This window comes from Tyto alba, unplaced genomic scaffold (assembly GCF_018691265.1).
Source record: "Tyto alba isolate M040663 unplaced genomic scaffold, T.alba_DEE_v4.0 Super-Scaffold_20000042, whole genome shotgun sequence".
NCBI lineage: Eukaryota > Metazoa > Chordata > Aves > Strigiformes > Tytonidae > Tyto > Tyto alba.
In genome coordinates, this window is record NW_024881293.1 from 11,308,316 (window position 1) to 11,325,559 (window position 17,244).

General features: G+C 39.6%; 1 protein-coding gene across 4 annotated transcripts; it reads left to right on the forward strand.

Annotated features, from left to right (window-relative positions):
- The first annotated feature begins 66 nt into the window (after nt 1–66).
- SUGP2 (SURP and G-patch domain containing 2) lies at nt 67–17,125 on the forward strand. 4 transcript variants are annotated; one of them, XM_042794153.1, is made up of 10 exons: nt 69–548; nt 1,704–3,386; nt 4,879–4,996; nt 5,697–6,205; nt 6,393–6,504; nt 6,640–7,160; nt 8,092–8,156; nt 8,825–8,961; nt 12,291–12,411; nt 12,603–17,125. In XM_042794153.1, exons 1-9 carry the CDS (start codon nt 434–436, stop codon nt 12,409–12,411), a joined length of 3,381 nt encoding a protein of 1,126 aa, XP_042650087.1. In that variant the 5' UTR covers nt 69–433; the 3' UTR covers nt 12,603–17,125. The 4 variants fall into 4 exon arrangements, 3 of the variants coding, with proteins under 3 accessions (XP_042650087.1, XP_042650088.1, XP_042650086.1); XM_042794154.1 differs by having other exon boundaries at nt 13,339–17,125; XM_042794152.1 differs by having other exon boundaries at nt 15,514–17,125.
- Nucleotides 17,126–17,244: the final 119 nt, after the last annotated feature.

A 17,244-nucleotide genomic window follows, 5' to 3' on the forward strand; every position in this document is an offset into this window, starting at 1 on the left:
ATTCCCGTGTGGCGGGGAGGCTGCGGGACCGGGGTGGGGGGCGCCGCCTCGGTGAGGGCAGGGCCGGGCTCCCGGCGGGGCGGGCCGCGGGGCGGGGCGGCGGCGGCTCCTCCTGCTCCCGGTGCCTGCGCCTGTGGCAGCGGGTAGGGAGCTGGCCGGGGTGAGGGCCGCCCTGTGGGGAGCGGGAAGGCGCTAAACGGCCGCAGCTTGCCCTCACGCTGCGTTTTACCTCAGGCGGGGCCACCGGGGGAGGGAGCTGCCCGCCCCCCCTACACCCCCCTCCAGTGCCGTGCTCAGGGGAATCCGCCCGCGCTGAGCCCAGCGGGGGGGTCCGGGGCGCCGGGAAGGTGCCGGTAGCGGCAGCGGGAGGACTCTCCCCAGCGCCCGTGCCCCGGTCAGGGACGGCATTGTGCTGTTTTGCTACAGGATAAAAATGGCCTCTCGGCGGATCACACGGGAGACGTTTGATGCTGTGGTGCAGGACAAAGTTAAAAGGTATCGCATGGACCGGGGTGATGCTCTAGAGGACACAATCCATCATTTTAAAGGTAATGAAACCCGGGCATGACGTGCTGGGGATTATACCAGCTATTCTGGTAACTGCTATGTTAGATTTCTTGCCTTCCATTTACGTGTAATTGCCGAAAATGTAGACTCGTGCTGGTGTTTTTCCACACCATTTTTATTTAAGAGGCTAATAGCTTGGAATGACTGACACTACTTTAATGTGGAATGCAAATTCCAGTCAAAAAAAACGAATTTCAAACAAAGGAATTCTGTTCAGGCTGTATCTGAGGTCCAATTTCAGGGAGGTCTCCAGAGGCATCGCTGCAGGATGGAATTCTGTTGATGTCTGATAAGTTAAATAAATGTAGGAGTGCATTTGAAGCCTTTGGGTCTTTGTATTTCATGTTATTTTTGGAGAAAAAGCTAAAAGTAGGATGTTAATCTCGTGAACATATACAAAACATGATCTGCAAATTATTTTATTTTCTAAATTTTATATTTAAAATGTCTACCAAAACAATGTGGATTACATTCATAGGAAACTGAGAGTTTTAAAATGAGATCTCTCCTGTTTTCTTAGAGTTGTATAAGCTCCAAAGAAATCATTTACTTTAAATACTGAATTTATTCAAGTGTTCTTTGTTTTCGGAATTTAACTACTGGAATCAGGGAATAGAGATGCTTGAATACTTTGCAGGAAATTCTAGTATTCCTGACTTTAATGTCATCTTAGATAATCGTGGACAAGTCTGTAGAAAATATGATCTTCTGTTCAACTGTGGAATTCTGACATTCGGTGTGGAAACAGAAAGTGCACGCTTTTGCTGTTTTTACATTTGAAAAATCCAAGTGGAAGCATGATGAGCATGACATTAGCATCTTCCTAGACTGAGAAAGTTCAAGTAGAAAATGGGGTTTATAGCAGAACTTGCATTTCAGCTCTAGTGAGAGTAGAACTTTTAATAAATTGTTTTGTTGTGTGTTTAGACATTGTTAATCATTTGTTGCTTTTGGCTTATTATGAATTATTTAATGTACATCATAAAGCAAGTGGGAATATCCTGAAGTTAGATATGTGTACTGTTCTTCAGAAGTTTTGATGTGTTGACTCCTGTAAGGGTCTAAACGTGTTTATTAATTTTTTCTTTAATACTACTTGCAGCACATTTGGTGTATTTATGTTTTTATCATTACAGCTCATTCAAGGCCAGTCCCGAGACCAAGATATGAAGACAGTTTTCAGGATGATGGAAGATATACTCATGACAACGCCCAGCACCATCCACATGATGACTGGAGTGAAGACCCTAGAGATGATTATCCAGGACCTTCTTATAGACCTACTAGTCCTCTCATAAGGAAAGATAACTATTACCACGAACAGTACGGCCGCCCGGCCTCTCGTGACCGGGAATTTGGCCACCCGGCCTCTCGTGACCGGGAGTTCGGGCATCCGGCTTCGCACGACCGGGAGTTCGGGCGCCCAGCTTCGCACGACCGGGAGTACGGGCGCCCAGCATCTCGCGACCGGGAATACGGACACCCGGCTTCCCATGACCGGGAATACGGACACCCAGCTTCCCATGACCGGGAGTATGGGGGCCTGGCTTCTCACGACCAGGACTATGGCCCTCCTGACTCTTGGGAATCCACTGGACCACATGAAACGGATTTTAGTTCTTCAGATATTTTAGGTGATTTTAGATCACCGGGACTCATGGAAGACGAATATGGCAACATGGAGAATCAGGAGTATGATGTGGACTTCGGAATTCAATCTGATAACGAGTTCCGACCCCCGATACGGAGGGGCAACATTGGCAGGGGAAGAGTTCTGCGAGGAAAGCGTATCACAAGGGGCGCTGTTAAAACTAAAGTATTCAAAGCAGATATCAAAACTCCCCTAAAGAAATGGAACACCAAAAAACTGCAGCTGGGCCCTGACCAGAAGCCAGCTATGCAACCTGATCAAATGCCAGAAACTGCTGAACGACCTAACCAGAGGCTGGTGACCATCCAGCGCCCTAATCAAAAGCTGCCTCCGCGACCTAATCAGAGGCCAACTATAACGACCCAGAGACCTATTCTCAGGCTCCCAAAACCTGCACATGTTTTCAGAAATCTCAGTTTTGACCTTGTGGACAAATCAGACATTTTTTCAACATTTGGAATAGAAATTATAAAATGGGCTGGGTTTCATGCAATAAAAAATGATGCAGAATTTTCCCGGCTCTTTGGAGCTCTCTTTGAGCTAGAGACAGAAACCTGTGCAAAAATGCTTGCTTCATTCAAATGCTCTTTAAAGCCAGAACACAGAGATTATTGTTTCTTTACTATCAAGAGTTTACAACATGCTGCTCTTAAAACTCCCAAAGTGGACAATGAGTTTTTAAATATGCTATTGGACAAGGGTGCTGTGAAAACAAAGAACTGCTTCTTCGAAATAATAAAACCTTTTGATAAATACATAATGAGGCTACAAGACCGCCTCCTAAAAGGTGTTACGCCGCTGCTTATGGCCTGCAATGCTTATGAATTAAGCATTAAGACTAGTGGGTTTGGTAATCCAAGAGAAATGGCAAGTGCTTTTGAGACCACTGTTTCTCTTTGCCGTAAGTCTTTAGCACTTCTGGGTCAGACCTTTGCGCTAGCATCTGTTTTCAGGCAAGAGAAAATACTTGAAGCTGTAGGGCTCCAGGAAATGGCGCCAGCACCAACACTATTCCCAAACTTTGACGATTCAACGTTGTTTGGAAGAGAGTACATAGAAAACTTGAAGGCTTGGTTGGAGAAGAGTGGTTATCCGATTCAGATGAAAAAAGCTGAACCAGAGTCCACAGCACAGCTTAAAAAACCCTCTCCTGACACAAAAGTTAAAAGTGAGTGAACTGTTGGAAGACACTTTGCAGTATATAATTTCTTTATTCATTGCTAGCATTTTATATTCATTTTTATGGTTTCATTAGATCAGGAATTCCTAATTCTGGGAATTCCATGCAAATCTGTAGCAGTGCTGAGGCAGGTAGTAGATACTATCTGTTGTAGCAATTGCTTTCAGCTCTCTGGATGAAAGCATGTCTCCTTCCTCCCCTCTCCTGCACATGCTTATACTTTAAATCTAGGATTTTCACCCTTGGCTGCTTCAGCTGCCCTACCAGCTTCACAACTTCGAGGTAGGGAGGCCAGGACCACAGCTGTAACTGGCTACAACACAGAGTAAGTATTTGCATATAAGCAAAGTCAGAGATGTTACCATTACCATTTTTATCAGATGCAGGCATATTTCTTTGAAGTTGTTGATATACTACCATCTATAGGAATACTATCTCCTCTGCTGTATTAGGGCATCTAGTTCATCCTCTCTAAAGCATTCTGACTCCTTACTATACTCATCTGTTTTTTCCTAATTGAACTTCAGATACTTTTGCAGGGAGTCCTGACACTGAACGGCTAATAATTTGGAACTCATCCCTTCAGAGTGCTGTTCAAATATACTTTGCACAACATCCTTTCGGTGCAATAATTGCCTTTTAAAGGATGGCTTCACTTGCTCAGGATGGCAAAGGATAAGTTTCTTAAACCACAGTGCTTCTCATAATAAACTGTTCTAGAATCTAAGTTGAGTTGAGAAAACAGAAAGTTTCTGTGGTTTCCTTAATTTATTCTAAGTATTAAGTGCAGCCTTTTTTGTATGAATATTGTCGTGGTTTAGAACCGGCTGGCAGCCGCTCGCTCACCTTCCACTGCCTGGGGGATAGGAGAGAGAATTGAAAGGGTAAAGGTAAGGAGACTCAGAGGTTGAAATAAAAACAGTTTAATAATTGCAATAAAATAGACTAGTAATAATAGAAAATACAAACAGGTAATGCACAATACGATTGCTCACTACCTGCCAACAGATGCCCAGCCTGTTCCTGGCTAGCGATGCCAGTGAAGATCCCAAAAACCACCGTCCCAGAAGCAAGAGCCCCCACTTCCCTGCCAACCCTCATCTATAGACTGAGCATGATGCTGTAGGATATGGAATATTCCCTTGGCCAGTTTGGGTCTGTTGCTCTGGCAGTGCTCCACCCCCGCTTCTTGTGTACCTGTACACTAGCAGGACATGAGAAGCTGAAAAGTCCTTGATTTCTTAGCAACAATTGAAAACATCAGTGTCTTATCAACATTCTGATACCAAACCCTATACTAAATCCAAACCACAGCACTATTGTAGCTACTGAGAAGAAAAATTGGCTCTATCCCAGCTGAAACCAGGACAAACATGTTGAAAAACTGCAAATGTCAGTGTGTCAAAGAACAGAAAAGATGACATATTGATACTCTGTTGATGAGAATAATACAATGACTGCATTTTATTTCTTCCTACAGCCCCACAGCAAGCTGATCGGAAAGTTGTAGAGACAATTGAACAGTTAGTGAATAGCATTGTTTCAGGAACCTTGTCTGCCAAAGAGAGAAATGCTCAAAAGAACTGTCCTGAATATTGGTAGGTGTGTTTGAACAGGATGTTGTAATACTACTCTCTGATGAAGATATTTGGAATATATTTAATTAAATTCAGTATTTCATTCAGTGGGTGTAAGATCAAGGCCTACGGTATATTTAATTGGACTTTTTGAAAATGTTTCCTGAGCTAATTATACTTCCTGGTATCCCTGGAAATTGTCCTGTTGCTTCTGTTTTTTTTTCTAGTAGACCATGTTCCTTTTGATCTGTCAATAATGACTGTATGTCAATCCAAATACGAGATGTTAACAGCAACTTAAATTTGTGAGATGAAAATAGTAAGCAAATGTACTTAATATAAGCATACAGTAAGGTAACAGACTCATGGATCTAGTGTTCTGGGAATAATGTTGGAAAAGGAAAGCTGCAACACTTCCAGGTGTAATGATCTTTTAATATGACAGTATCTCTTCATGTGTGAATTGCAGCATAGCTGATTAATTACTAGCCAAATGATTTATGTCAAAACTCTCCATCATTTATTTGCTTAGCATGCTTGCTGCTTTAGAATTAGAACTGGCTGTTATTCTGAGACAAACCTATGCAGGCTAACGTTAATATAGCAACTTGTGTGTACCCCTGGAAAAAAGATCGACTGCTACTGAGTTTCTGCTCTGAGAATTTGAAATTAGTTGTGCTTTGAGCTTAGGAATTCATGTTATTTATATGATTTTATTTAGGTTCCTGTCTGATGAAGATAGTCTAGAATACAAGTATTACAGACTGAAGCTATCAGAGATGCAAAGGCGAACATCATCTGGAAAGGAAGCGGGCGGTGAGGGCAGAACACTAGAAGAATCCGCAACAGAATCAGTCCGGGCCATGTTGTATGCCAGGAAAGTCGCAAGTATTAAGAGAAGGCTATTTAAAAGAAAAAGGCTTGGAGTTGTCGCACAACATGGTATTCGAGGAAGGAAAGTGAGGAGAGCAACCATAGGGACACAGACTGTGCTTTCAGCTGGTACAGTGCTGAAGCACCAAGACAAGCATCTTCAAGGTTCGGTCCAGTCAAAGTCTTCTGTATCAGAAATCAGCCTGTCTGAGAAGAATTCTTCCCTCGATACAACCTCATCCTCACAATGTGCCACCAGTTCAGAGGTGTCTCTGCCAGCAGAAGAAAGGGCAGATTCTGAGGATTTATTAGCACAACCTGAACTTTTCCCATCATTGTCCTCTCAGTTTCCTGATGGTAAGTGAAGATTCAAGATTAGATTTTAAATTGCAAACTACATGAGAAAATAATGGCATAGAATGTTCTGCTGGAAATTCTAAAACCCATTTATGTTGCTGAAGTAGATCATTCTCAAATGTATTAACCTTCCAGTGATGCAGATTTTGTATAAAGCTGTAGATAATAAGCATTCTGTTTCTTGCAGTGGATGCTAAAACAATGGAAACTGCTGAGAAGCTTGCCAAGTTTGTTGCTCAGGTAGGACCAGAAATCGAGCAGTTCAGCATAGACAACAGTGCAGATAACCCAGACCTCTGGTGAGTAACCTACATATTTCTCTGTGTAAGTGGGCCGATAAGAAAACTCAAAATGCATCTAATTTATTTTGAATGTCTTGCTTCATGCTAACTAAAGAAAAACTCTCTGATATTTTCACTGTAATTTTTGCTCAGGTTTCTACAGGATCGAAACAGTTCTGCTTTCAAATTTTACCGAATGAAAGTCTATGAGTTATGTCCCTCTATTAACTTCAGTGCTGTGTCAGAAGCAACTGATGCTGGGGAAAGTGCTAAACCTGAAGAGAGAAATTTGGATATTTCAGAAGAGGAAGAGGATGAAGAAGAGGAAGAGGAAGAAGATAATGAGGAGGAAGCTGAGTTTGAGGAGGATATCTCCCAGCCATTGGAAGAAATGGAAATGGAGCAGGCGGAGGAGGGAGAAGAGGATGACATGTCAGCAGGTAGAAGTGTGGAAAACCTAGCTGAAGAGATGATTTCCAAAACTGGAGAGGAAATTTCAGCAGGTGAAATGCAGCTAGCCACATCATCTGATGGTGCTATGCCAAATCTGTCGACACAGGCATCAACTCCTGCTCCTGGTACCCTATTTCCTCGCAAACGAATCAGCAGCAAGTCTCTGAAAGTTGGTATGATTCCTGCATCTAAAAGGATTTGCCTCATAGAAGAACCAAAAGGTGAATGTTACTTAAAAGATATTTTGTAGATATCAGTATAGAATTCCTGGGTTTTATGTACTTTGTTACTGACTTACTGGCTAAAGGAATTACATTTCTTTAATACAAAAATGAATACAACGTTCACTTTAAAGGTTCATTCAACTGACAAAGGAGGAGCTGAATAAATTGTGTAAGAGTTTTTTATTATAGCGCAATAGCAAAGTTTGTGTCAAACATCATTCCCCAAATATTCTTTAAGTATATGTGAATGTTACCCTCTGATGTTTTAAAAACTCACAGTAGAGTTTTTGTGGGGTTTATTTGATCATTGTATGGAAGGTTTAACAGACTTAAGTATAGCACTGAACACATTTTGAGTGTTTGATTAAATATATTTAGACTTTGGATTGGCCTGTCAGGTTTTGTCAGTATGGCCACAGTGGGGGTGGGTCATCAAATTCTAAGAATTGAGAGTTAAGTAGCTTAAAACTGATTATATGGGCTCTGCAGCTACTTTAACAAATGTCTTTTCTTTGCATAATGATTTTTATTGGTGAAGGTTGTAATTTGTGATATGAAAATGATACACAATAACCTCATTTAAGTCCAGTCTGAATTTTGTATCAGAGTATTACAGAAGCTCTGGGATATGAAAGATCTAAAGTCCTAATAGTGTATCATCCATCAGTGTATTGCTCGCATGGTATGTCCAAAAGTAAATACATGCATGTACTAATTACCTTTTTTGTGGTGGAAGGGAGAAAAAAGGTCTTACTGTTTCCTTTTTTTTTTTTTTTTTTTTTTTTTTTGTAAATTATTCTCATCTTTCTTGTTGGTTCTGACTTTAAGCCCAGGCATTGAGTTAGTCCCTCTTGAGATGTACTTTTGGAGTTCTGTATTAAAATTGTTCTCCTTTACAGCTGAATTTTATCTTTGATTTTACTTGCAGTGCATGAACCTGTCAGAATTGCTTATGATAGGCCTCGTGGTTGCCCAGTTACAAAGAAGAAGAAGGTAAAGAACTCTTCTGGTTTTCTATTGCATTCTGAACATCAACTGTCTTTAAAAGGGACAGCCTCTGAAAACGTGTCATTGTCATAAAATCAAATTAAAACCTGAAGAGCCTGATCCTGAAAAAGACTGGACTAAATCTGAGGAGAGCCATGGTTCCTGTTGTCTTAAGTGCTTGTGTAAAAATTAAACATTTTATGATTAGAGCACTGTTGAAAAGCTGTGTGTTCATCTTCTATTTAAAAAGATAATAAGGAAATCAGTGCATTGCTGTCAGAAAACATGTTGTAATTTTCCAAAATTGATGAGATGTTATTTGAGTGCTTCTGTATTTGTAATAGGGATTCAGTGATCAGGTCATTCAATATTTGTTATTAAAATAGCAAAGATTACACCTTCATATTCTAAAAGGTAGTTGTGTTTTTAAATAATGTAATTAAACAATTTGAGAACCTGAAATGTATCTTTAATTTTTATTTAAACTGACAAGGCAGGTATTTACTCTTTGATAGACATTTTCTGTGTAGGTAGTTAAGTGCTGCTTAGAAGATATTTCTGTGTATCCAGAAATTCAAACACACTTAGTTTGGCGGGGGGGCGGGGATTTGAGGGATTTTTAATACATGATCTCCCCATGTAACAAAAAATCCCTGTGTTTTTCCTCTCCATAGAAACCAAAAGATTTAGAATTTTCACACAAGAAACTGACAAACAGGAACGTGGGTTTCCAGATGCTTCAGAAGATGGGCTGGCAAGAAGGACACGGCCTTGGTACACGAGGAAAAGGAATCAGAGAGCCTGTAAAAGTGTATGTAATGGGAACACACTACAGAAATATGACAGCTCTGGAAAAGGCTGGGATTCTAATAGTAACTATGTTTATGTAACCTACCTAGAGGTGGCCAGTTCAGTGTTTTGTTTCCTTTTTGGCGCTGGCCTCTGGCCTCAGCAAAGTTGAGCGTGGAGACTTCACGCGTTTTTCTGGCCAGGCTGGGCAAAGTCTGATCTGGAAGGTGACTGCTCCTTGCCTTCCAGTTTGACATCACTGAAGGCTGCAGCGTGAATGCTGCAGTGTGTGGACACTTTCTAAGGATACACAGGTGCCTCTGTTCTTCAGGAGGTGTTTTTTGTTGTTTAGTGTATTTCGGGGTTTTTAACACATCACCCTGGGGATCTCCTTGCTACCACGCCAGGTACATAATATATAAATAGACTTTAGGAATGTCATACACAGTACTCCTAGGTTTAGGCAACAAGTTTATTTTCACTCTAATTATGTGATTCGTTCCACTGCATACTGAAAGAGGTAAGTGCATCTGCCAGAAGGTAAGTGTGCTTCCTCCTTTAAAACATACTTTTGGTTTTGAATCTTCATTTTGTCTTTTAAAGTTGCCGTATCCAGCGTCCACTGCTGCCAGCATGGAGAATGGATAATATCTCCTTCAACTCCCTGACTGAATACGGAGGTGGAAACTATTTCTTTCTCTCTGAACCCATGTAACAAGCTTTCTAGTCCACACATGTAGTCTGTGGTTTAACAGTCTTCTTTCTCCAAGGATTTCTATGTTCTCATCATGCACTGGACGGTACTGGTCATTTCAGTTGGTGGGATACTTCTGGTTGTTTGCTTTCTTTTTTTCCTTAGTATTCCTCGTGGTCCAGTGGCCATCACTGTATTTTCTGTATTTCCTTCTTCAGCAGCAAATGGACAATGAGAAAGCAGCTTACTTCACCTGTAGCTCTCTTGTGTTCACCAGTGTTAGAACCTAGGTTCTTAACCTCAAAACTTGTTGGGACCATATATATGAGTAATCCTTTTGTTTCTGTAGCTCCTGGCACAAGTTTTGCTGCACAGCAAATTGTGAGCTATTTAGTTGTATCTGGTCTGACAGACGATTACATTCTAAAATTTTATGGCCATCTTTAAGAACTGCATTTTTAATATGTGAGAATGCAGTTTTTCCATCTTGAGTCCATTGCTATGTCACTCTTGCAAAGACACCTGCAAAGAGTAGTGAAGAACTGCTTTCTGTACCTCTTACAAAAATTTGTTGACCTTTTCTGTAATGTAGAGAACACTCCATATTATTGGTTATTTTCATGGTGTGCACCTCTCTTTACTTGCCCATCAAAGTCATTCTTTGGACAATACTTTGGGACAGTCTCAGTAAGGATGAAACCAGTGCAATTTAATATTTTGCTTTCTCATATTAGTTGCTTTGATACAGTGTTTTGGTTTGGGTTGGTTTGTTTTCATTTAGTAATCTGTAGTCTCTACTCTTTCTCCCCCTTTTGAAAACTACCAGCTCTTCAGTTGATGACTTGTTTAAAAGTCCATGTGCTGCCTAATATCATTCTCTGAGCGAAAGGGAGTGGATTATTAATTGGAATGACTCCAATTCCGGTGTAGAGCATACCTTGATCATTGTAGAACACTGATATCTAAAACCTATGTATTCAGGCAGATCGGTTGTTACACAAAGAAACTTGAGGTTCTTTTTTGTTAGGAAAGCTTAAAGCTTGTCTCTGGCTGTGAGAGTCCAGGTTTCAGGGGATTTTTATTTATGTTATGGTAAGAGAGATGTGAATTGCATGGTGACTCCTCATGGCAATGATGGTCCAGAAATTTTAAATGGAGTTTCATGTTAGTCTTGAGCTGTTCCCTGTCTTGAGAACTAATCTGTCACAGCTATGGTCTCACCAATTTTATGGTTCAAGTGATGTTTTAAAAAAAAAAACAAACCACACTGAAATGCAGAACATTGTAATGGGATAGACCCTCCTCTGAGTAATAACCTCACGTCTTTGATTAGTGTTTTTATTCTGAAAGTAATCTAGAAGAACAAATGTGGTGTAAAAAGAAAAAAAAATCTTTCTGTTTGTAAATATGATGCAGCCATTGTGTAATGGAAACAGCAAATGGAGAGTCTACTTCAAACAGGTCATACCACAAAAGATGAAAAAAAGCAGAGTTTTGGTAGGTGTCTTAGGTGACTTTACTTTTAACCATAATTTAAAGCATAACTTAACTTGATCATACAGCTGCCAAGTCAGACTCAGAAGAAACAACACCCAGGGTTGCTACTGTGGACTGTAAAGTTGAATTTTGTGTTTTAGAGCCCGTGAATATTCTTTTAGAATTGCACAACAATTGACTTGGCTTAAGCAAACCTATTATTACAGAAACTGGATAGGAATCATTTTTCTTTAGTCTAGTTAAGGTCCTTAGATTTTACCCTGGTAGCTCAGCAATCCCAATTTCAGTACCTGGGGCAATCTAAAAAATTTTTCATACTTCATGTGATTAAATCTTTTATAGATAATACTAATGTAACTGACCTGAGGATAAAACTGGCACAGAGGATCATTCCTGTGGCAGAGGTTTCATTAATCTTAGCTTTGTAATGCCTACATTCTATGCACATAGCCTGGAGAAAGAGATGGGGTTTAATTATTTGTATCTCTGCATTCTTGTGGGTCATCCTCTCCATCTACTTCCAGAGCAGAAAGTTGTTTTGATATTGTTGTGACCTGTCTGCTTCTGTTGGCACGTGTGGATGAAGAGAGATGAGTTAATGATTCATTTTTCTTGGAAGGGCAGGAGCTCCAGGTTTTGTCTATTACGTGTATCCTACAAGATTTCACCTTGCTTTGGGTGCTAGAAATTTTAAGCAAGTAGCATTATCTTCCCTTGGTAAAAATTACATCTTCTATCCAGAGTTATGTGGTGGTTCCTACTCATTCCTCAAAGTCTCTGACTTCTGTCATGTTTGAAATGCAGGAAACAAGGCATTTTTTACCATCTTTTTAACAGAGGATCCTATCTACCATGAATAAAGTGGTTGAAATTCAAGTAAGAATTTGATCACTTAAATGACTGTATCTTCACTGCTCCCTTAATATCACAGGAGCATTTTCTTCTGGTGGGTATTTGCATGTGTAATGGGAGGTGGGAATTGTTTTGTAGTTGATCTAGTATGCCAGGTACCAAGCCTCCGCTCCCCTTCTCCCCCAAATGAAGCACAATTACTTTCCACTTGAATTGTGTCTATGTTGGAAGCTATTGTTTAGATCTCTTCTGCACATTGTCAAATGTAACAGAAACAGAGTGTTCTAACTATTCATTTTACTCCCTAGGGGTGCTACCTCTGCAGGGGAGGGCTTGGGTGTTGCAGGGGAAGAAAATAAAGAAGATGCATTTGATGTTTTCCGTCAAAGAATGATACAAATGTACAGGCAGAAAAGAGCAAGTAAATAGGTATGTGCAATGGACACGTCTGGTTTATGAATTCCTGCAAACATTAAAATACCAGGGCTTTTTAAGTCTTCCCTTACCAAGAAAATATTACTGTTTTCATGAGTATATCTGGCTTCTTAACATTTCATGAGAATCCAGACCTACGTTGAACTGCTTTGAACTGCTGAATTACCCCAAATCTTACTTTCTAGGTTTGACATAAGAGACTCGCTCGCTAGAAAGTGCATGGATATGCAAAGGCTGCTGTGTGAAAGATCTTCGGCAGAGCTTGCCAGTATGAAGAACACTTTGTTCTATAGTAGTGGACTTGAATACTAATGTATTAAAACATTTTCCAAGATTAAAGTTAGTCTTGTATTTAATTGTGCAAGCTAACAACTTGGATGTCATCTTCTGAGGAAGAAACAACTGATTTTGTTCTCGGAAGTGCCTGTTTACCTCTCTCTTTGGCCAGGTTTGCCTGTTTTGTGATGAGATGGCTTACCAAAAAATGGAATAAGCAACATGAAAAATATGACTAGCCTGGTTTGGCTCTGATCCTTTCTGAAGCCAAGAATCTTCTCAAATTCAGATCTTTTTGCAAGGCAGTTCAGATTTTGTTTTACTGCATTTTATTGATGGGCTAATCTTCTGATCTACTTCTGGAGTCTGCATAAAGCAGTTTTCTCTCTTCCATATGCCAATTATAAGAAGAATCTCTACCTGTGTGCTTATTTTGTGTAGGATTCTAGACTTTAAGTGTAGGATGAATAACTGAGCTCATCCGAATCTGAGAACACTATAACTCTTCCTTGAAAATCTCAGCTGCTAAGGTTTTTCATTGTAATGAACAAGTAGTACATATTTGAAGTGTACTTTTTGTTTTTACACAAATTTGCAGCTCTTCTCCAATAAATTCTTGAATAATTTCTTTCCTTCTCAAACAAGTTTAAGCCGTGAGCAGGTGCAATTCATGTATCTGCAGAAAATACTGAAGAGAACACTTAGAAGTCAAATATTCAGAAGTCATCTGGAAGTGGATCATCAGTTCTGTAAGACCATCAGTTTAGACAGTCATTTCTGTTTCCATTAAATATTTGCTTTGCAGAAGTTCTTTTATTGAAAAATCCCAAGAAATAAAACAAAAAGCTTGTACTTTTAAGGGACTATTCCAGAACTTACTGAAAGAGAAGACTGGAATAACCTACTGTGCTTCAACAAAAAAGCATTACCCAACTGCTTGGTGAAGCAGCTCTGAAGACATGACAGATTTAGCAATGTTACCACAAATACACATTCAAGGTCTGATCATTCATCTTTTCCCGACTTGCATATCAATAAGGGATCTCTGACTGGATTACTGCAAGTGACAGAATTTCGTATTGCACTTTTTAGTGTACTCATTCTCCATCATTACCTTTCTAAAACTAGTCAGAAGTCTTCACTTGAATGTTACACTACCAAAACGTACTTCACTGAAGTTCTCTTTAAAGAGCTGATCTTGAGCTAACGCATGTTTTGCTTACTAGCAGTGAGTGCTGTCTTGCTGATGTTTTCATCCTGCACCATGCTTCGTGTAGAGCAAAGAGCTTGTGGTACGCCACTAATAGCACCCCACAGCAATGTGGCAGCATCTCAAGTTCCTAACTGACAAATATGCAAGAAAACATGCTCTTCAGTTATCAACTTGCCTGTGCCTGCTGTTTAAAGAACAAAATGATACTCTTTCTCCATTAAAAACCCTGCTGGTTGAAAGGGAATATCTTCATTTTCATTCTATAGCAACAAACTTTTCCTTGCTTGTAACAACCAGTTTTAGTTTGAATGCAAGGTGTGGTTGTTTTTTTTTTCTTTACTGTATGGGTCTTTGAAACCATGAGAAACAAAATCATGTCACAGTATATTTTTCTGATCACTTAGTTTTAGTTGCCTTGAAGCACATAATCACTAAATAAAACCAGGACGGCAGGTATAGAAAAATATAATGGTAGTTCTATTTTTCCACAACCGTCATGTGTGTCTTTACCTTTACATTACAAGAAGTTGAAGCATGAAGGCTATAAATACAAATAAGTTTCTCTGGTTATCACACTTGATTAAAGACAGCTGATAGCCCAGATGTTTCTCATAGGCTTTACTTGGAGATGTTTAAAATCCTTAAATGTTTTGAACCACAGGCTACTTGAAAGATCATCAGTTACAGTATGTGGCAGTGTATGCTCACCTGTTAAGTTCCTATTTGGGTGTGTTCTTCACTGCCCCTCTTTCTTTCCTGTGCCTAATTAGCAGTTACACAGTGTAAAACTTTATCCTTTTGAAAAGGAGATCAGTCCCAATCTGGTTTAGAATGACACTTGAACCCATATTGTTGGCCTCTGATTTATTTCTCAGACCCACTCAAGAAGGTTTAGCTTTTCTTTTAGTTTCAGTGATGAAGCTGCCAGTGTTGCTGCTCATGCCTTTTATTTCCCTGGAAACTTCCAGTTCACCTCTTCTTTCCCATTTATATTTTGGAAGGATTCTTGATTATCTGTTACACTATTTGCAGAAAGGCACAAGGCAAAGTGAAGTTTCACGCTAGATTGAAATCCACACTCAGAGCCAGATCAGCATTCTGCACTGCTCTGATTTAACCAGAGTTTGTTGGGCATAGTACCGTTTGGGGTGCGCTTGCTAAATACCTACTTACCCAATCTGGGAGAATTGTTGGTATCCAGATTGGAAAATGGTACTGTCCTTTCTGAGCTCAATTCAATTTAGAGTATAATGCTGCCTTGAGAATAAAGGTGAACACTGGGAAAATCTTAATCTGCTACCCTGGATGACTGTAGTATGGTCTGTCTTTCTTGTGCCAAACTTTAATTTTGGACGAGCTATCAGCAGAGCAGTACTGGTGCTGAGATTCCAGTGTTGCTCTCAAGTGGGTTACCATTTGCCACTTTTATCTTGTTTTACCAAGAGATGACCTTATGCTCCTTTTGCAAAAGGAATTTCCTTTTATTTTGACCTGCTTTTGCAGGCAGCTCTGATTTGAAAATTTTAAATACTTTTACATGTGAAACATTTGTTATGCAGATACATTGCCTTGTTTAAAGTTTACTAGCTTCTTTTCTGTTATTTTAGTTCCAGGCTCTCTTCCATGAAGACTGCAAGCTTCAGTGAACATTTTAACTAACTTCAGTGGTGTGTCTACTGTCTTTTGGTTGTTTTTTGCCATTAATCTTGTAGAGCAATTTGCTAGTTTCTGTTCCGTGCAAATTGGCAGTAGTGCTAAGCTAGTAACAATTAGATGCTTATGTTATTGGATAACTGACATTTCTTTTTAGTGTAAGTAAACATGTTAGCATTGTTAATCTTTTAATATCTGCAATAAATGTAGAACTAAACAATTTCTGGTTTAAATGTTTTGCTTGTGAATTTGGCCATTTGTAAGAGATATGCATCATTTTGGCACTAACAAGTGGAATTGAGATTATGCAGTGTTATATTAGTGTAAAGCAGGATTTTATAGTGTATGAGGGAAGGAAGGTCCCTCTGTTTCTGTGCTGCTAAATGTCTCTGTTGAGAATACCCACTAAATCATTTCTTAGTTACTTTTTCATGTGGCTTCTAGTGCATTAAATCCATGCACAACAGTCTTACTTTCCACATGAACACCAAAACCGTTGTGCCCCAGTCAGAATGCAAGAGTTTTAACCTTTATTCATATATCCCAGGAATTAGTTGTCTCTCTGATTTTCTTGGTGTACGGACTTTAAAACAGCAAAACTTTCTCTTTACATATGTGTGTGGTTTATTGTTGCCTTTAAATTCAAATTCCTTTTTTAGACAGGATATGAGGGGGAAAATTGCAACGAACTGAAATTTAACACTTGTGCAGCCGCCTTCTATCCAGAGGTAAACGAGAGTGTTCATTTGCGAAAGACACCAGCCAGGTCTCCTGTCCCCTGCTTTTATACTGACAGCTAGGAAAAGCTTTATGGAGGGAAGTTCAAGCCCTGGCTACACCTTTTTCCTCCTTTTCCTTCAAAAATGTATTACATGTAAGGACCTGGTTCTAGAAGAAGGGACATTTGCTCTCGTTGGAGAGAAATGAGGAGATCCCCATTTTGGGGGAAGTGCCCTGACAGAGTAAGAGAACTACAGTCAATAATACACTGTTTGGAGTAATTGTGTGGGACTAGTAGAGATGTTTTCTTTTTTTTGCCTTCAAAGCTTTTCTTTGGTGTGATACCAGTGACATTTTTCCTATTTATTTTTTGGGGGTTTTTTAGACACTACAGCATCCTTAGTGTGAACACTTAATCTGTGCCGAGATGTTATTTCTCAAAATCAATGTACAGTATTTTTTTCTATTGATATTCCATTCTGCTTTGAAGTTATTCCTGATGTATTGTGCCCAAAGGAAGTCTGGACTCAGAAATTCAAATACTGTTATTTTGGATTGTTTTCTATCCTACAAGCAGGTATATTTTCTAATTAAAAATGAATTCCTGAAAGTCCTGTATCATCTTTAATTCTGCATATCTCATGACTGAGTGGCCAATCACAACCAGACTGTAGATTTGAGCAATAATAAACACCTTAAATGAGAATATGCTCAAAGAACAATAGGGTACTTCTGAAATAAATAGTTTTTTGTGAACCTTGTTAAGTAGGTAACTTGCTGAATTGCAGCAAGTGTGGAAAATGTTTGCGTTATCTGTGGGCAATAAAGTTACTGCTGTTTAAGAAAGTGCTAGCACACAGTGTGTTCTCTTCAGCTTTTTGTGCCTAATTCATGTCATTATAAGGTTGTAATAATTTCCTTGAAAATTATTTCCTAGGCAAGACTTTGCTTTGAAGGGGAAGTCA